The sequence below is a fragment of the Chaetodon auriga genome, chromosome 15, assembly GCF_051107435.1.
Source record: "Chaetodon auriga isolate fChaAug3 chromosome 15, fChaAug3.hap1, whole genome shotgun sequence".
In the NCBI taxonomy this organism is placed as follows: Eukaryota; Metazoa; Chordata; class Actinopteri; order Chaetodontiformes; family Chaetodontidae; genus Chaetodon; species Chaetodon auriga.
In genome coordinates this window covers 4,317,812-4,338,324 of record NC_135088.1, presented here as the reverse complement: position 1 = coordinate 4,338,324, position 20,513 = coordinate 4,317,812, and the positions used below count along the sequence as shown (strand labels likewise).

General features: G+C 47.7%; 1 protein-coding gene across 4 annotated transcripts in view; it reads left to right on the top strand.

The window, feature by feature from the left end:
* ncam1a (neural cell adhesion molecule 1a) overlaps positions 1–17,149 on the top strand; it is a 235,374-nt gene extending 218,225 nt beyond the window's left edge. For 2 of the 4 annotated variants that reach the window (XM_076751463.1, XM_076751464.1), the window contains 4 exons: positions 5,251–5,458; positions 6,112–6,228; positions 6,703–7,158; positions 11,655–17,149. In XM_076751463.1, the coding sequence (XP_076607578.1) occupies positions 5,251–5,458; positions 6,112–6,228; positions 6,703–7,158; positions 11,655–11,775 (902 nt within the window). In that variant the 3' untranslated portion in view covers positions 11,776–17,149. The remainder of the gene's footprint in view (positions 1–5,250; positions 5,459–6,111; positions 6,229–6,702; positions 7,159–11,654) is intronic. The other 2 variants (XM_076751466.1, XM_076751467.1) reach the window with 1 other exon arrangement.
* The last annotated feature ends 3,364 nt before the right edge of the window (positions 17,150–20,513 follow it).

Genomic DNA, 20,513 nt, shown 5'->3' with positions numbered 1-20,513 from the left:
GCCCGGAGAGGAAAGCCGAGTCTGAGGTTCATGTTGTTTTAATGGTGGTGCAGTGCCACACTGTGGCAGAGCTCGGCGGAGGCTCCAGACGTGGCAGCTGTTGAAGAAACTTTATCGAGCCAAATGAGGCCAATGCAGCAACCACAGAAGAAGAAGAAGCAGGTGGACAAATGGAACCAAAGAACAGAAGGAAAGCAAAGAAATAATAACTTGATTATGATGAAGATAAACCGTGAAGGCTGACTGAAGGATTTTCAGATGACTGGAATCTGAATTACAGCATTATTGAGATGTCTGTTTAACATTCATACCACCAGTCTGAACTAGTTATAGAGTCATTAACCTCCGGATTCCTCACACATTTTGCATATTCCTCCAATCGATGTACTTTCTGGAAACTGCTGTGAATCTGTGAGTTTCACTCAGTGAAATATCTGCAGAACATCAGGTGGAAATGACACCACTCATCGTCATCAGTGACCGCAGATCCCACCATTTTCAAGCTGTCAGAGTCCTTCAGGTCATGTGGCCGTCATGTGTTTATTCCAAGCAGATTTCAAGTGGAAAAACTGAAGTATACTCAAACAGTCTCCACATTAAAAAGATGCTTCGTAAAGAAAAGCAGAAAGGAAAACGGAGAAGCTGCTCACAGCAACATGATTAAAACAGTTAGCTGGTGGAGAGGTGGAGCAGCTGAGGAGCGATCCAAAGAGAATCTCAGACCACCTCAACGTCCGTCAGCGCTCACGCATCGTTACTGCGGCGTGGAGTCGGACCCGTCGTCACGGTCCTGGTTCACGCCTTCTGAGCTTGATGGCGAAAGCCGGCTGATTCCTGGCCGGACGTGGTGACGTGTGAGCAGCAGCTGGCTGTGTTTCAGTCCGATCCTTTGTTCTGCTGGACTGCTCAGGTTTGACACTAATGGTCTGTTTTACTGCTCGGTCAAACCGCACGTCCTCTGTGTCCAAGATAAGAACAAATTAGACCTGAAAACTGGTTCTGCTGCTGCAGATGGGCGAACGCTGTGTGTGTGTGTGTTCGGTCTCTGCAGTGTACAGAGATGATGTTCTGATGGTGTTTCACACACAGTGTCTTTACCTTCTTCTACAGTCTGATGAATAGTTTCATGTAGTTATTTAAGGCTGCACCAAACCGTCACCTCTAAATATTGCAGACATGTTTTGATGGGACGTCATTTCATATCAGTTTTCCTCAAATTCAGCCTTTCATGTTTGGGATCATTAGAATCTGTAAAGAGGGAGGCGGCGTGATGTGAGGCAGCGTTTGAGAGATTAAATCCAAAAGTCTGTCTGCGTTCTTCTGTTTGATTTCTGTTCAAATCAGCAGTCTGTATTTGAAAGCATCTTCCAGTGCTGTAATGATGTGTAAGTTACCAATATAAAGGTTACTCGGTACACGAGTCTGGCAGGCTGCCCATGCTGGACATCGACCAGTTATAGATTTCTTAGGAGTTCGTGGTTTCAGTGAAATTGAGGCTTATCACATGCAGTCTGTTATCAGCAGTCTTCTGGGGAACTGGCTCAGTATTGTACCTGACGAGCCTGTAAAGAGAAATGTTTGTGTAGTCCATCCTGACACGTAGATTTGTGGTTTCTCCCTCAGTGAGAGCACTCGGTGAGAAAACCCCCCGCGGCACTGAATACATGCCACATGATTTATTATGCCTGTTAAAATGCAAATGAAGCAATGGGTAAAGGAAAAACAAGTGTTGTCTGCAACACTGTAGTCGTCCATAAGTACACGGAGCTGCGGCACGCTCCCGCTATTTTGATCACAGTCATCAGAGAAAATTAAGGATTGCATACGGCGGTGCAGCCGAGGAGGCAGCGATAGGGGAAATAAATGAAATGTCGAGATTGACCATGGGCTGTGCTCTCACTTGCAAATGTATCTGTCGTAGAAGTGCAGTAAACACAAACACAACATGTTTGAGAGGCGTAAAAAATCATTTAAAAGGAAAAGTTATCAGTCAACGCGACGCCTGTGGCGCCGCGGCGGTCTGCGTGCACAGGAGCGCAAATCATGTCACCGAAGGCCAAACGGCTGCCGGATTGTGAAAGACGCCCGTTTGAAGTCTGGATGTTAAGACTCGATATGTCTCAACAAGACTGTCCCGCTTCAAAGGCCCAGAGCGCCGCGGCCAGCGTTAGCCCTCGTTTGTGTCTGTGGGTTAATGGCGCTTTCATGGCAGCGCTCGTCAACTCGTAAAGTCTGGAAATCTTACGTGATACTGGTCAATATGTCGCATGAACCAGAGCAGAGTAGTTAGAGGATGTAAATAGCCCGGACGTGTTCGTCTCCATACAGGCTCTGATACTATGAGAGGTGTCCTGTGATGAAGTGAAACGTCAGCTCGCACTGTCAACCTGAGTAATGGGTCATGCGGGGCTCAGAGTTCATTTGATGGGAGGGGGACACTGGACTCTGTCCCCTCTGTTTGTCTCTGATCAATCAGCCGTGTGAAGTGGCAGCTGGAGACACTGATGCACTTAAATTCAGACTGAACCTCGATGGTTTTGAACGGAGTCTGTAGCTGCAGGCCGTCCATGAGACAGTTCATCTTCTACGTCTGGTCTGATATCAGCCGGTGTTGAACATCACGTACGGTTCTGCTCACAGTGCCGACGACGCGCTGCAGGTGAGGCCATCAAACATGGCGTCGTCCTGAAGGTCAGGTGCCACAGGGCGCGTTTGCTGTGTCTATTTCCTGCTGCTCCTCTGTGTCTTCGGGACGTGGTTATTATCAGTTTACATAAACTTAGAGATGGTCCTCGAGCTGCGGAGCGCTGCACGCTCTCCTCAGACAGTCTGATGAGCCCTTGATCCTTTCCACACTCTGGCAAGAGACAGCCACAATCTTTAGTGCCTGAAGCGGAGCCTCGCTCACCTGGAAGAGAGGCTGCAGTTCTAATGAAAAGCCTTCGTGTCTACTGGGTTCTGAAGAGATTGCTCGGTGGCTCTGAAGTAATGATAAAGTTTTAGACGAGTTTCAGATAAACATGCATTTTGTGTTTGACACGAACAGGCTCGTGATCATGTGACCTGGTTCATTTTATTTTCCATGATGGGCGGTAATGTGTCATGAGATGTCGAACCGAACGCAGACTCTGAAGGGACATTTTAAAGCGTCTCTGCATCCGGTTCCACCTCCATGTCCTTTCATGGGACAACATGAAGGCGACTTTGAAAAGCAAACTGTCCACAACAGCTCAGAGACTCAGATGGCGCCCAGCAGCTCAGTGTGGGTAAGTTAAGAAAGGTTCAGCTTTAAACACGACTCGTTCGTATGAACCTTTCCGATTCCCTCAGTATGAGTCACTTTGTTAGCGTTGTACCCCAATCCTTCGTCCTGTTTGAAGTATTCTGGTAAGTATCTTGTGTTTTATCCCCGTAAAGTTTAGACACCTCAGTGTCTTTTCATCTGAATGCTCATTGAGATTTACGGTGCAGTTTCTTTGACGTCCATTGGTGGCGTCAGCACAACATCTCTCAAACAAAATCAGCTGTAATTAACCACTTAGAAAAGCTGTGATGACGTGACTGAGGTCACTGAATTACTGGGTGGATTCTGGGCTTTTCCCTCAAACCTCTGCTGATTTTTTTTTGTGTGTGTGTGTTTGGAGGTCGCCTGCAAATATGGAAATGTGGCCATTTATTAGCCCGAGTTTGTACAAATGTCACCAAAACGAATGATGAGAGCAGAGAAAGCCGTCCTTGAAATGCAAAGCCGGAAAGCCTGAGCCGCCTTGGACGCCCAAATCCTGTTTATTCCTGAACTGCATGAGCATTTGTTTATGTGGAAGAATCTGTGGGAGAAAATAACCTGCGTCTGCACTTTGCCCTCAAAGTGGAATTCTAAATGTGACGACTGCTGGCGAACGGCGAGATAAACAGCTGCTCAGATAAACCTGTTTCACCTTTGGGTTTCCTCCCAACGTGCCGGAGCAGCTGCAGAAAACCTGATGGAAGCTGTTTGCTAACTTTGGTTCAGTGTTAAAAAGTCATAATTGCAGTATGTGTTTATTCCAGAGGTCCGACTGCTGAAGTCTGCGCTGACTGAGCACAGAGTTCAAACTGAAGCTGCCTCTTTAAACGTGCACCCTGGCTCTTTAACCAAAGGTTGAAATGATGTGTAACCATCAGATCATCATGTGTCACATTTCCACTGTGTTCTGCTGCCTTCATGTTACCTGAAGACACCTCTTCCCTGAGTTTGTCTCAAAAAAAAAAAAAGCTCCATTTCAGAGCTTCTGGCTTTATCGACGTCTCTACAGCAGCAGGATTTAATGATGTTCCATTTCCGAAACACTGCCTGCAGGTCAACGTTTTTTTTTTTTTTTCACCGCTGAAATATCTCTACATCTACCAGATAGATTGGCACCAAATTTGCAGACTGTGTATCCGAACAACCCCGTCTCCGAGAAATTACGTTTATATACGACTAATTTGCAAAAGCAAAGCCCGACCGCCTCCCTACAAATTGCACGGGGACGAGTGACGGAGCACTTTGTTGTGTGGAAATCCTCCTGGTGGCACTTCATCTCCCTCAGAGCAACAGATGAGTTGTGTGCAAAGATCACTCGGGGTTGATCTGATGACTCTGGCTTTTCTTCCTGCGCCAAACGTCTCGACGAGGACCGGATGGATCGCCGTGAAGTTCACGTCCGTACTTTTGAGACAGGATGCGAGCCTGTTATCGAAGCGCCACGTAAGCCTGCGCCCCCGTGTTGTGTCCTGCTGTGTGATAGGATGTCTGGTTTGTGTATAGCAGACTGACCGCCTCTCATTAAAGACACTAACATAGAACCCGAGACGTGCCGTAGATCCGACCTCACACTGATTCAGATGTGTTTGTCAGTCTTTGGGTGTTGTGATTGTGTGTGAAATTGAACACCTCAACTGTGTCGGCCATGATGGTTTTCAGGAGTAAACACCAGGCAGCTGCAGTGGAGGCGTAGATGAGGCTTTTATTGTGTTTCAGTGTATTAGTTTCCTCCTGCTTTGCCGTGATTTGTCTCCAAATTCCCCCTGAAAGAGCGACACACTTGAGGTCTTGCTGGCTGAAACGTAAAAGCTTGACTGCATCCTTCATCATCTGTCTCCCTCTCTCCTCTCTAACTTTCCTCCCGTCTCCTCTCCTTCATCTTGAACCCTTTCCTCTCTCCTAACTCCTCTTCTCCCCCTGTCTTTCCTGCCTGTTGTGCTCGTCTCCCTGTCCTCGCCCTTCAGACGCCACGGGCGGCGGCTCGGGCCTGGGCACCGGAGCCATCGTAGGCATCCTCATTGTTGTCTTTTTCCTGCTGCTGGTGGGCGTGGACGTCACCTGCTACTTCCTCAACAAGTGCGGACTCCTCATGTGCATCGCTGTTAACTTCTGTGGGAAGGCCGGGCCGGGCGCCAAGAGCAAGGACATGGAGGAGGGCAAGGCAGCTTTCACGTAAGTCAACCACAGAACTGTGACGTGAACAGATTTGGCTCATCGTGAAGCCCTCATGGATAATTAACGATCAGCTCTCTCATCTTTGTCTCTTCTCTCAGATTATACAGATCATTTGTGTAGGCTTATATATAGAGAGATGTTTGTGTCAATGTTCAAATTCACAGCTTGAAATTGCGTGAACATGTGATCTTGCCATCATTCGCTCACTGCCCGTTAGCCTCTGTTTGATGTGAACTTGTGTTCAGCTGCCTCTCATTGTTCCAGCTCCGAGCTTCAAAACGCAGCACAACAGATAAATATTTCAAGTCAACAGCTCACATGAAACAGATTCATTGAGGATGAATTATGATGCACAGAGCTGATATTTGCATCAACATGTCACTCCCGGCGAGCAAACACTTTAAAGCTCGGCACAATCAGAGCGCGGCGTGACGATAACAGACGCGCCCCCCCGGGGAGGCGTACAATCAGCCTGCAGGTGGATGCAGGTGGAGGATGATCAGATGCTGGAATGAGAGAATGAGTCTGACGGCTTAAAGGACGACACCAGTGTTTTTATTGGTTTCAGCTCATTAACTCACTGAGTTAGCATAGCAGGAAGTGAAGTTAGCGTGCTAGCTCGCTAACTGTGTGCTGGCCCCTGACTACAGGAAAGACGAGTCGAAGGAGCCCATTGTGGAGGTGAGGACGGAGGAAGAACACACCCCAAACCAGGAAGGAGGGGGTCCCACTGAGCCCAACGAGACCACGCCTTTGACAGAACCCGAGTGAGTATGGGTCAGGACTCCAGTCCGGGGGGGCGTCCCAGGTTTAGATCTGTCCTTTAATTCATTTTGACTTGATTTGAAGCTGAGAAGCCTAAAACACCAACACGTTTTCTAAATACCACTAAACATTGTTGTGAGTCTTTAATTATAGGTTCATCTTTTAGACCTGGTCCTGAGGGGGCCTCCTGAGCCCCCTCAGACCTGCTTCCTCCTGGGTCTTTGCTGTCAAACCACGTTAGCATCCTGATCCTTTCTACACTTTATACTCATCTTATTTTTGTCCCCTCACAGATTCTGTTGCTCTCGTTTGACTGTAGATTTTACTTTCTCACTCTGTTTATGCCCTGACCTGCACCCCCCTCCCTTCTCTCGTTGTCCTTTTTCTTTCTTTCCCTCACTTTTTCGGCTCTGTGCTTCCTCCCCTCCCCACTCCTCCCTCTCCTCCTGCTCCTCCTGCTCCTCCCAACCGAACAGGCCTGCTGCTGCAGACACCGCCTCCTCGGTGGTAAACACGCTCCCCTCCGCTGCCACTAACTCAGTTGCTGAGAGCTTTAGCACTGCGCAGAGCAGTCCTGCTAGCGAGAGCACCACGCTAACCACCAGCGCCTGCAGCCCGACCAAAGCCGCCCCTGCCAAGCCTTCCCCCAAAAACAGCCCTGCCGCCCAGCCCAGTTCGCTTAAAGCTAGCACCCAGCCTGATGTGGGGCCCCTGGTCGACCTGAGCGACACCCCTAAAGCCCCCCCCTCGTCCAACCCAACGCCCTCAGAGCCAGTCGGCCCGCCCTCTGCTAATGCCGACAGGCCGCAGAGCCAGCGTGACCCAGTCAAAGCCCCCGACGGCACCCAGAATAAGGACTTACAAGTAGATGGCTCGACCAAGGATGCGCCCAAAGCCCCGTGCACAGACTCCACCACACCGGCCCAAAATGAGTATGAACACTGCCACATGCCCATTCCTCAACTTCCTCCGCTTCTGCTCTGGTAGCATCCCATCAGCCCACAGACGTCTGCCATTTTTAAAGGAACAGAATCCACCCAAAGATTTTCTGTCCACACGACAAAACAACACTCAAACAAGCCTGCGGGCCAGAAGGTGGCGATAGAGTCTAAATCAGCGATGCATCAGTTACATTCAGAGCGTTCAGTGGTAGATAATTATGTATTTCTAGTCATTTGACACATATTTCTTTAATCACTGAACTCCTTTCTGAGGGTTGGGTAATGCTAACCAAACGTAAGCTAACCTGTCGTCCACCATTGTTTTTCAGCCACGAGCATGTCTGCACTGAGCTTTGACGTCGTGTCCAAACGTTTTTAAAAATCTGCACTTCAGTGGCTTAAAACTCTGTTTGTGTGTGAACAAGAGGCCAAAACGTGGAGTCGACCTAAAGAGCAGACGCCGCCTCAGACAATCCTGTAGCTGAGATCAAAGCTTTCTCGTCTTCATTAGGTGATGAAGGAGCTCAAGTGCACTAAAAAGTGAGGTTAAAAATAACAGCAGGATGTGTCGGGCTCCTCCACTTTCATCACCGCTGCCTCGCGCTCGACTGTGACGGCGCTGCCTGCCGTTTGGCTGTGGGCTTGGCACCAGTGTTCAGTAAATATATATGTATATTTTCAGAAAAGATCCAGAGGCAGAGACAACAACATCCCCACTAACAACAGCCTCATTATCCCTGAATGAAATGCAGCCAGAGACCATGTTTGAGTTTGAAGAGGGAGCACAGCTGTGATTGGAGACATGCCCCAGTTTTCAAAGAGCTGGATGAAACCAGCTTCACTGCGTTCTTACATCCGCCCACCTTTTATTTAAAAACATTAAAGGCGTTTCCGAGGGTGCGGATTCCGGGAAATGAAAGAAATATACGGCGAAAGAAATAGTGAAGGTGAAGCAAAAGTTGCATCTGAATGTTGAGGATGAAGATCGTAGGAAGTTTTCCTTTAAGAACGGCAGATGTCCGCCAGGCAGGTAAATGGCACAGGGGTACAGTCCAATGGGATGCTACCAGCGCGTCTTCATCCAACCACCCCCTCCACCCTCCACCTGTTTGTTTGCTCACTTAATGGCCTCAGCTCTTCATACAGCCGCTGTCTGCTTCACCCTGATCAGCATGTAGGTGGTAAATGATCATAGCTGATAATAATTGATATTGTTGTCGAACAGTGTGCTGCATCACGATGGGAAACGTGTCGCTGGATGAAGCTTTTTGTTTTTGTTTCACGCTCCGGGAATCCCAGAACTCCTTACCACCAGCAGTTCTGACAGCAGTCATTTCAATGTGGAGAACGTTCAAAGAGAAATCTGCTCTTATTTTCGTAGTTGTGGCCATCGTTTCTGTGAATAAGAAGCATAAACAGTGAGAGGATCAGCGAACCCTCAGAGGGAAAATAACTCAAACTGTCGCGGTCAGAACGTTTTCCTGCTTCACCTTTGACCTTTGTTGTGCCTCCACTCAGGATTACCAGCAGCATCACGTGCGCTCGCTTTGGCTCTAAAGCCATTAAAGTCTGAACGCAGAGGAGCAACGTGCAGCCTCGTCCTCCTCAAAGTCTGTGTGAGGAGTTCCAGACTCAATAGAAACACAGAGGATTTAATGACTGACTTGGTTCCGTGTAAATATTTTGCACATCATTAAAATCTCCAAATAAAGTGCTTTAGATAATCTGGATAAACTTCTGGCTCAGCGCTGTTACTTTGATGAATGTGATGTTATCATAACCGCCAGAAATGATGGTCAAAACTATTAAAATAAGCCTCAACCTCTTCAAATTACACGCCTGTCCACGTCGTGTAAGCAACTTTCCATTATGCCCCGACAGTTTGTTGTGACTGCTAACGTAGAACAGGCTTCAGGGCGTTCCGTCCATCTGCCGTCGGACGCCGCAGACTGTAATCTGTAGCTGACTGTTAACGTACTAACAACAACCTCATGGCTGCACAAATACAGCAGAGCTCAGTTTGTCTGAGCTGGAAAAATAAGCTTGAAGTCTCGCTGCTCTGGGCCAGAAAAGCCTCCCTCCGTCAGAGAGAGGAGATGTCGTTCAGCCGAGGACGCTGCAGAAGAAGAAGAAGACGGTTCCTCAGGGGTGAACGAGCTCGTTCGAGTGACTTGTCACTTCTTCATTCTTCTGTGTCCTCTACGTTTTGATAAAGGATAATAGACTGAAGGCCACTTAAAAAGCCAGTCTGAGCCTCGTCCTCAGCCGTAACTCGCGCGCTAAGACTTGATGTCAGCGGCGTCTGGAGAGTTGTTACGTGGAGGTTTGGCCCTTTGGAGTTTGCAGATGTTCCTGCTTCCTGACACCCTGTGAGGATGATGAGAAATGTGTGGCAGAAGAGGAATTACAGAGGCTCACTGACAGTCAGTCCAGTCTCTCCCTCCTTCAGATGGCCGTAAGACGATGGCAGTGATGAAGTGCGGGGAGCTGAGAGCTGGTTGGATGCGGCGCTGTTGTCAGCTCAGCATCACCTTGACATAACCAAACTTGTCATGGGAGGGATTTTTCTTCATAACTCGTTGACAGCCGTGACGCACAGCTCTCCCACTCATCTGTGCGGTGATCCTTCTTCAGCATCCCGACACTGAAGCGTCTTGTCAGGCTTCTTGTGGGTTTAATGAATTCCTGAGTGACGTACTCCTCCTCAGGACGCGTTTTTCTCTCTTGAGCGGAGACGTATCTTTGTAGATCTTTCCACAGAACGTAGACCCCCTCACACACTCAGTGTCTTTCATGATGCTGCTGCTCATCGTGTTTAAAACAAAGTTTCAGACCGGGTTTCGCTCAGTAAGTGTGGCTGTGAATTGCTCTCGATGATGTGAGAGCACTTTCTAATGTTGCGGGAGAACAGTAGCCTGGATGGTTCTGAAAGAGTGCAAGTGCTTAAAGTACATTAGCTGGAAGTATAATTAACGTCCATGAAAGCGATGTAGTGCCCATTGACTTGGAGTGACACAGTTATAGATAGTGCTGCGTGGAGGGTTTGACAGATTAAAGGCCAGCAGCTGAAGATGCTGGAGATCCTCTCAGTGTGTAAACGTGCTGCGTTTCCTCTTGTTGACTAAACTTATCCATCAGGCTTTTATACCGTAACCTCGCCTCATCGCTCAGCTCGTTCAGGCTGAATCCGGTGTCAGAATGAGACGTGGTGATTGCGTTTAAAGGCGTCGTTTTTGGTAACAGATCACAGTGAAACCAGGTCGTGTTCGCACATTAACTTTTTGTGCAGACGTGTCAGCCGCTGGTTTGCACCTGTGGGGGCTCGTACTGTCAGGATTAGTTCTTGTATTGTTTGAATTTTGAGGCCGAACGCTCAGAAATGTGGCGCTAAAGATGAGGCAGCTTCAGCATGACCTATTAGCAGTTAGCTTCAGGTCATCTTGTTTTTGTGCTTTCCTCCTGTACAGCGCTCTCATGTTCCCCAGAGGAAGAACTTTTCCATTTGTTGACATTCCCTTTAGCACCACGATCAGGCTGAAGCATCGTTTTGTTGATCTCACGGGCGGATTAACAACATTCATGTTCCCACGAGCATAAATTTGCTTGCTTACAAAGACCCTGAGTTTCACTGTCGCTCCACACTCACTGTCACTGTAGTATTGTGGGATGCAGTAGACGTTGCAGCCACTAGGGGGTGCTAGTGGAGCTTTTGTGCAGCCAATAACAGATTATTTACAGTAACATCAGGGAAGTTTTTAAAGATCAATGCAGCATGAAGGCGCTTTGAGTTCAGAGACGGTGGATTTATTTCTGGTTCCTGTCTTCGGGACGCTTCCTGACCTGACCCCGAACGGCCCACAGAGAGCGTGCATGCGTGTCAGCAGCAGCGCGTTGATTCAAAGGGCTGATTCAGGTGACGCCGTGTGACTCAGCAGTGAAAGAAACAGAAGCTGCAGCGACTCATTACTAGAAAATCTGCTCCAGCGGGGCTGCGTGAGCCGACACCAGAAAATGTCCGAGCGGAGTGAAGTATGGCTTTAAAGTGTCCCTCCATTGTGTCCTGACTGAGTCCAGACGGCGTGTAATCCTCTTGTGTGTTGTAGTTTGTGTTGTAGGTTATGCCTCAGTGTCTCATTCTTTCATGCATTGTGCCGACTGTACCGGCCCGTCTCATTCCACATCAGCATTCATTGTTCCTTGAAAATAGCTGTGACATCCATGTACTCTTATTTGATGTCTGGCTAGGATAGTGAGCTTGATCCCATTATGTGTGAAATGCATTCAGTTCCAGGAGGGAAAACAAATTCCCTCAAAGCATCCTGCATGTTTTCCCCCATTTTTTCTTCTCTCTTTGAAAAATGACACAAAAGGCGGCTCAGAGCAGACAGTTCAGCTGCGAGAGAAAGACGTCGCCATTCGCTCTTAACAGAGTCTCCTCTCTTTTTGTCTCTCTCCGGTCGTCCCCCGCCGCCGTTTGCCCCCCGCAGCGGTAAGACGGTGAAGGACGATAACACCAAAGGCGAGACGGAGGTGAAGAACGCCACAGCCGAGGTGAAGACAGTCCCCAACGAGGCTCCCCAGGCGAACGGCAATGAGAGTAAAGCGTAATTTCCCCGGCCGGCAGCAGCGGGAAGAAGAGGGTTTTAGGGGAGGGAGGGATGGGAGTGGGTTTTTAAGGTTTTGGGAGGGGGGTGGGGTGGGGGGGGTCACAGTCACTGAAACCTCAAAGCAATGTCACACACCTCCCCATCGCATCAGAAAAGCTACAAATCATGAGTCTCTTTCTACAGTGTCTTCTGACCAGGGAAATGTAAAGACCTCATGCTCACGCCTTAGTCCTCCAGTCAGCTTCTGTTTATCCGTCACACAGAGGGGGAGTCACACGCCCCCCGCCTCCTTTGTAATATTAAATTTATCAGCTGTTCAACGCGGGACAGAATCTTTTCCTCTAGATAACCGTGGATGGACTGTAGCTCTACTCACAGATTACTGCCCCCACACAGAAGACTCTTCTTCATGCAGTACGGTCATCGTCGTGGTAATGGATTATGGGTCTTTTTTCCTTTGTCGATATTTTGTTGTGTTTGAATAATGTGCAGACGTTACTGCCTATTTAGCTTTTTTAATGTGTTATTTCCAGGGCTAGAGATTAGACATTAGCATGCCTGTTTCTGCAGAGTTACTGTATTTCTGTACATGTTGCTGTCGTTTGGTTCCTCTTTAGATGTGTGTTTTGTTTTTTTGTTTTTTTTCCTTAAATGTTGTCTCCATACGGTTCTGGTCCAGAAATCATTTCAATCAATGAGAAACAGAAGAAGACACCGGAGAAAGATTTATCATGCTGTAAAAGTCCACGCTCGGGGGTCTCGACCCTCTCCCTGAAAGTTCTGTTCACACAGTTCGTGTGTTTCAGCTTCATCTCATACATCATTGAAGAAACGCAGCGGCCGCACGGAGGATGTTCACGAGCACATTTTCTTTTGTTTTGGGGGTTTTCAGCCCTTAAAGTGCAGCGTTTTCCAAAGGGATGGGATCGGAGGACGGATGGTGAAGGCCACCACGGACGCCGAGCTGAACGTCTTACTGTCTGAGTAATAAGTGACGTTAGCTGACTCTCTGTGTCTTTGTCGTTGCACTTGCTTGACTTTTGGCTCTTAGCAAAACTGTCGACTCGCTGGTTTTTGATCATAAGCCGAGTCATCCGAGGTTTAGCCGCTGGCATGCTCTAGCCTGGTGTTAGCATCGACACGCCGCTTTGGCCTCTGGCGTCTCCTTTGCTGCGTCCAGGTCCTTCAGCGAGGTCACGTTCGTATTTGTGACGGTGGTCAAGTCAGAAACCACGTTTCTTTCAGGAGGTATTTGCTGTTGAACGCGAGCTGTGTTTGAGCGTCATTTTTAGGAGACAGGGTCGAGTTTAGGGCGCAGACAAATGTCACGTTAAAGATTTGAGCTGGTTCCTGTCAGACAGCAGGACAGCAGACGCTGCCTGGTCCTGCTGCGTCCTTCGTGTCTGAAGCGTCCTGAAGTCCACCGTCGTTCGGTCAAACTGCTCTCATAACTCGTACAGTCAGAAAATGATCATGTGACCAAATACACCAGGTGTGGTCCTGTGGTCCCTGGTGGACGTACGAGCTGGACCAATGAGGACGGACGCTGCAGGATGTAAATAAGGGAAACCAGGCTGAAAGTCCTCCGTTTGATCGTGGAAGTAGAAACATAGTGAACGTTAATTAAATTACATGGATCGATAGAAGCGTTTGCCAGTCGAGTTCGACCTCTCGCTGACCTTTGAACCATCTCGGGTCGTTTGAGGGAAACTTCCTGCTGGTAACGTTTGACCCCACGCGTCGGTGAGGACCACCCGTTAGCTTTCGGTCTCTCATGCTAACGTGGATCTGTGGACCGCCTCGCCTCGGGAGCTGACCAGACTTCAGCGCCCCTGAAAACCACGTTCTTGGACGGCGGCGCTGGTGATGGGACGCAGGTCATGTGAGCTGTTAATGTTGTCCTTTGGTTTTCTATAGCACCTCCTCTTTCTCACACACACACACACACACACACACACCTCACCTGATCCAGAGGTCTCCTTTAAGCATTTCGGACCAGTTCTTACCTGACAGGTTTGGGCTCAGCAGTGACTTGAAATGTTCTGCCAGCAGTTTCAGTCGGCCGGTTCGGTCCGAGCGGTGCTGACGTGGCCCCTCGCCGGCTCGTCAGCCAAAACCGTTAGTTTCCCTGAACATCAGATTCAGTTTGTTTCCTCTGGGTTAACCACCGTGATCTTCTTCTCTGGTTTTCTAGCCATCGTTGCCTTCTCTGTGCTAACCACTGCTCCTCACCGCTTCCACCCGACTGGCCCTCAGTCTTCGCTTCCCGTCTTTCTCCACAGCCGTCGTCAGTGTGAGTTTGCTTCCACCAGCTCGCGTTCCCGTCTTTAATTCGTTTGACGTGTCTTGTATTGTAGGTTTAGGACAGTTTGTCACCAAATCCACTTAATCACTATAATCTGAGCACAAGTTCTGCTTTCTGTAAGTTTATTGAAAATGTCTGGAAATGGTTCAGTGAGCCTGAAGATCTTTATCTGTGATGCTTGGCCTGATATTAAAGGCCCTTCAAAACGGGACATTCAGATTAGTTAAGTTAAATGATTCAGAGCCACAAACAGTTTGGACGGTTTTGACTTCAGGACCGTTTTAAAGGACTGCGCTCACTTCGTTTGGCGGTTTGGCCCTCAGCTTCACTCAGTGCACCATCCGTCCGTCGTGCAGACAGTTAGCACAGCGCTACACAGATCTGAGCGCGGCCTGCTTAGACCTGCAGTCTGTTTAATTTCATGTCATCAAATGGAATCATTTTAGTGCCGAAACAAAACCCTGAAAGCAGGCGAGGAACCTGCATGTGCTGTAATTAGCATCATTAGCATAATTAGCATCCTCGCTGTGTTCGGCAGCGCTAGTCTGAGCCTGGATGGTCACCAGCCCGAACACTCGTGAAAAACAAACCAAAAGATGAGGCTTCTTCATGGTTTCTACCATCACTACAAAGTCAGGTTAAACTGACGAACCAGCACAAACACACCAGCTGGTCACGTGACCATCGCCATCAGCGTGTCGTTCAACAGCCTGAGGAAGCTGCAGTCGCTCTGCTCTGATCATCGTAGTACATGTGAGCACATGTTGGTGTTTTTTACAACATACGAAGTACTCAGGTCCTTCAGTAAAAGTACAAAAATAATATGAACAAAATATACTCGAAGTACCAAAAGAAGAGAAAATTCTATTACCTGACTCTAATTACTGATGGATGAATGTGTTCATGACTTTAAAGATGCAGCTGCTAAAGATGGAGCTCATTTTATTCAAATCTCATATTAATAATCTGTTATCAAATAAATGACAGGGAGGAAAAAGATGCAGTGGGGTAGAAGTAGAAGAAAATGGAAATACCTGATTGAAGTACTTAATGGGCGTTGTTTTAGGATAATGGTTGTTTAGCGTGCATCGTGCTAACATGTTAGCATGCGTTGTGGGCAGAGGGTCGAACCGTCTCACTCTGATGAAACAGGCCGAGCGGTCGCGGCTCCTCAGGCGTCCTGTGAAAATCTGTGCTGACTGATGACAAACTCTGGAATTTGCCTTCGACTTCGAGAGATTAACGCCGCGTCTGTCGATGAATGTACGCTCCGAAGCCGCGAAGCGAAGCCTCTGCGTCCCTTTGAAACTAAACTGAACGTGGCCTCTTCAACGAACCAGGAAGGAAATTGGTCTGCGATGTTTAAAGGTTTCTTTTTATGCATAGAACGTAAAGAACGGATTGAAGATGTTCTTTCTCAAGCCATAGTCCCTGCTGTGGGTTCGGAAGGTCGATCGAGTCTGCCATCTTTTTTTTTTTTTTTTTTTTTTTTTGTACAGTGTTCCTCCTACTTTAGACTGCAAGCTAGTACACTGTGAATGTGTGAATCCATTGTGTCCTTTGTCATAGAGTCGAGCAGATAGTTTGAGTGTGATGTAGCTGATAGCGTGCGACAGGATTCTCCTCGTACAGAAGTCTGACAGCAGCGAACTGGAAAGACACAGTGCCTTCGAGTCGGAAAACGATGGCGTGCGGTCCGCTCCTCTCGCCGTGCGCCCACGTCTCCCTCCTCTGCAGGTCTATTCCTCACGGACGTCTCACAGGCAGATAGCGTCGTCTTCTGGGACGATGAGTCCTTCACGCCGTCCCCGTTGAAGGATAATTCTGGTTTATCTCATTTTCGTAGGTTTTACCGTCATCTCTGCTCGTGATGAACGTTGTGCTCAGCAGGTAACTGATGGGATCTGAAAACACCTGGACTGTCAGAGGGGAGGCACAGAGGTTAGCCAATCAAAGCTGAAAGGTGAGATTAGATTTAAAAAAAAAAAAAAAAAAAAAAGCTTCATCCTGGCTCAGCCTGAGTGCACTCACTGCAGCTGTGCACCATGGGAGGTCAGGAGGTCCAGATCCAGTCGACCTGAGGACGGTCTGACCGCCATGAATCCGTTTTCAGTAAAAGAAAATAAAAAACAGGCTCAAACTGAAAAGAACGAGGATAATTAGACTCAGTCCAGAACCAGACTTACCAGCATCTCCAGTGCCCTCGCTCACCTGTCTGACTGCTCCAGTGTCTCACCTGTTCGACTCCCAGCACGTCAGTTAACCTGGTGAGCACAGAGTTCACCGAATACAAAGAAATGATGGCGGGAGCTGCAGAAATCAGACCCCACCTGTAACAAACTGGAGGCCACGTCATCGCTGGCATCCAGCAAAGCTTCACGCAGCGACGCTTTCCTCAGGTCCCGTATTCTCCCAGACCTCTCAACACGCTGGACTGGTCAGGGTCCAGTCAGAAAAGGAGAAATCCCAGTTCGAGAAGGAAAAGTCACGACAGCTTCGTGTTGTGTTGGTCTTTTGTGTAACTTGTCCTGTTTCCCAAACTCTTTATTTTTGCTTCACAAAGCTCTGAAATGTAATTAAAAAAGAAAAAACAGGAGAGATTTACTGAGTGAAAATCTAAAAAAAAAAAAAAACACGTGAGCTTTTTGTTTCGTCCAAAAAAAACGAGCTTGAAAACTTTCTGGAATTTGAAAACGTGGGACCAATTTTTCCATGAAGTCCTCCTGAAGCTCATGTGAGGAGTGAAGCCTCGTCCTCTGAGAGTCCGCCGCTCGTCTCAGAGTGCAGACGGCCAGCAGCTTCTTCTTTTCAGCGCTGGTGAGGAGACAAAGCAACATGAATTTTTCAGGCTTTGAAAAGAGAGAAACATCCCGCCGAGCTTCTCGGCCTCACAGCTGCTCACTCATTGGTCCAGAGCTCAGTGTAGGTGAGACAGCGATAGATGCTCCTCTGTCCATCTGTCCATCTGTCTGTCCACTGTCCCCGGTGTAAATACTAACTGAGGAAAGAGGGAAAACACAGTTTGACTTTGCATTCTGCCAGAAATTCTTGTGTTCAATAAAGGTAAAGAAAAAAAAAAACATTGTAAAGCGTTTTTCTTCCTTTACAAAGTGTTTTAATACCCAGCTGTACCTGTAACAGGTGTTTTTTTTTTTTTTAAACCAACGTTAATGAGAATAAATGTGACATCAGTAATAAAACGAACGTACAGTACATCTAACTTTAGTATGAATCAAAGTACTGAGAATAACCTGTGAATTTAAGAAATGTACACTTTGTTTTCAAAGCAGTTGAGCAGAGAATCAGTTGAAACTGGAGAATATTCACCATCACTTTGATGCTGAATAGAGAAAATCCCTCCACACACTGCTGGGAGCTTAAACTGGTGAGTGTGTGAAGTTCATATTTGAGGACAAATACACACAGAAACATTCACATGGTCGAACATGTAAGACTGAACAAAATCAGAAGAGAAGAAGAAAATGAGGTCCAGGAGCAGCGTTCTTATTTTATCATGAATCTGATGCAGCAACACGTTTCACTGACCGGGAAAGATGATGTGGAAACACCTGTTTGGATCAGTCCACAGGTAAACAGGCTCACTGGTAACAGGTGAGAGGATCGTGATTGGGTATGAAAGGGGCATCCTGGATAGGCTCAGGCGTTCATAGAGGATGGAGGGAGGTTCACTGCTTTGTGAACACATGACTGGATGAAGGAACACTGTGACGTTCATTTCTGAATCTGCACAGACGTGAAACCTGAAGTATTGAACGAGGAAATGATCTCATGGTCGTTCTTTCTTTGACAGTTTTGTTCTTCTCTTTGATAGAAACTACATCCATGCACTCATTAATCACATGATCATTTACAGACTGATCTCGACTCAGCTGATGATTAACTCTAAACCCACCTGTTGCCTGTTCACTGATTATCCAGAGCATCGTGTTCCCTGCAGTTCCGCACTTTGACCACTAGAGCGCAGTGTGTCCTCAGTGTAGAGTCAGACTCGACCTGACGTGCAGTCAGAGGAACGCTGCACCGCAGACCCACGTGTTTAATATGCAAAAAGACTTTAATTAAATCATTTTATTTCACTTTTATTGAGATAACTAGAAAAGATCCAACTCAGAGGATGCACCTGAACGCCTCACCACAACATCACCTCCCATAAACACTGCAAACTATTAAAGTAACCACAGTCACGTGAACGCCTCGCTGAAGTCTGAAACACGTTTGAGCTTCATCAGAGTTTAAAGTGACGTCCTGAAAACTCTTCATGGATTTTCAGTAATAATCTGATTTGTCCAAAAGGTGGCAGTCTGAGCCAGTTCAACGGGGGCGCCGCGTGTTCTGCACGTCAGGAACAGAATCATACATGTTCTTTAGAAACCAGACACACGTTTATTTTTATTAACATTTGAACTGTTTTACAGAAGAAATGAAAACTGGCTTTCAGAGAAATGTGTCAGACATGCAGAGAGCGCCATGAAGGAAGCTCTCCATGTTTCTCTGAGCGGCTCAGATGACTTTAAGAACCTAAATGTGGAATATTTCCATTGAAAATAAAGAAAAGATGATTTAAAAAAAGCTTCTGTTTCACTGCTTTCCTGCTGTTTTCTGTACCTTTACTGACTTTCTGAAAGCACTCAGACGTGCTGAAAGCTTCGAGTCATTCCCGCTCTCCTGTGCTGTGGACTTCATTTCGTCGCTCCACCACCAGCACCAACTTCACACACACCAGATTAGGGTCCTTTTCAGGGGAGCCGGCCCTCCCCCACACTAACAATGGCGCAGTGTGGTCCTCCACGGCCTGGGACTGATCCTACACACAGATAGCTAAAGGCAGGAAGGCCGGCCTCATGGCTGTTACCTGTTACCTCAACACACACACACACACACACACACACACACACACACACACACAGAGGCCTCGTGTTAAGCTGGTTGGAACACACCCCACCTCTCTCTTCCCCTCAGTGTGTAATGAGTTAATGAGTGAAGCGGTTGTGCCATTAATGCAGCTTTTTGTCCACCTTTTGTCATCAAAGCCACGACACGATTCAAGCTTTAACTCACGAACAGGAACCAACAACATGGACGCAGCGTCTGTGAGGACACGTCAGTCTCCGGACGGACGTCCAGAGGATCAAGAGGTGAAGGTGGATGAAGCCTGCATGGAGGTGAGGTGTTAGGCTGAGACACCTGTCAGTCATGCTCACTCATAATCAGGCTGATTCGTCTTTGTTAATAACTTTATTCTCATTTCTCAGATCTGGAAACGTGACGACTGTGCGACGAAGACGTCCAGCAAACACGAGAACGTGAACGTGTGGTGTGGTCTCATGACATCTTGGTTCCCAGTTTGTCGTTGTTTCAACACTTCCTCACTGACTTCCTGAAGCACCGACATCAGTGTGGTAACTTCCTGTGAGGGACCACTTCAGTGTGTCACATTGAACACACATGGCATGAGACACGGGGAGCGTTCGTCTCTTCTCTGGTGGTTTGAAGACGAGCTGCAGCTCACATTTCCTGCCTGTTTGTTTCCTTCTGTGCAGAATAAGCAGTCGGCCCCTCCCTGAGTGCAGCTCTGCAGCCCGGTGTGTCAGGACGTGGTTGCGGCACCAGGTGGGTGCAGACAAACAGCCGGGCCACCGTCTCAATAAGCGTCGCCCGCAGTGTGTGAACAGTGTCGCTCGGCGAGCCGGGGTCAGCCGTGCTGATGAAGCTGAGGGCAGGCTTCGGACGAAGGTCAGCTCTGGAGAACATCACCTGAGACTGAGCTGCAGATTCTCTGTTTTTTCCTGCACAGCCACGTTTCAGCTGCTGTCTCGTCGCTCTCAGCCAGCCACGCATTCCTATCCAGAACACTGTGTTTCATCTGTGCTCCCCAACCTTTAAATCGCATCAGTGTTACATCATAGCACACACACACACACACACACACGCACAAACACACACACACACTCACGCTTCCTGCTGAGGCGACCATGCAAAAACTTTTCTCTCTCCCTCTTTTCCCCAAACAGCCCTCACCCTCACCCTCATCCTCGTCCTTGTCGTTTCTGTCCTGAACTTTTCGTCCTTTTCGTGTCTCACAGTCTTGTGGACGGACGCACAGAGCTGCTGATTCTAGAGGTGTGAGCACATTTATTTCACTATTTTTGGAGACACAAAGAACCTAAAAGACTCATTAAAGTAACATTAAAGATGGAAAACACACAGTTATTTAAAGTTACTGCAAAATGTTAAAACTGAAAAGGTAAAAAAAGCATTTAGGTATAATTATTGTTATTATTTGTTATGCAAATTTAGCTTTAGCTTTAGCTTTAGCTTTAGCTTACATCTGTTTGGGATGTAATCGAATGCAGTGACATCACTCAGATGGAGCTCTGCATTTGTGCTGAAATACTTTTGTTTTTTGTTTGTTT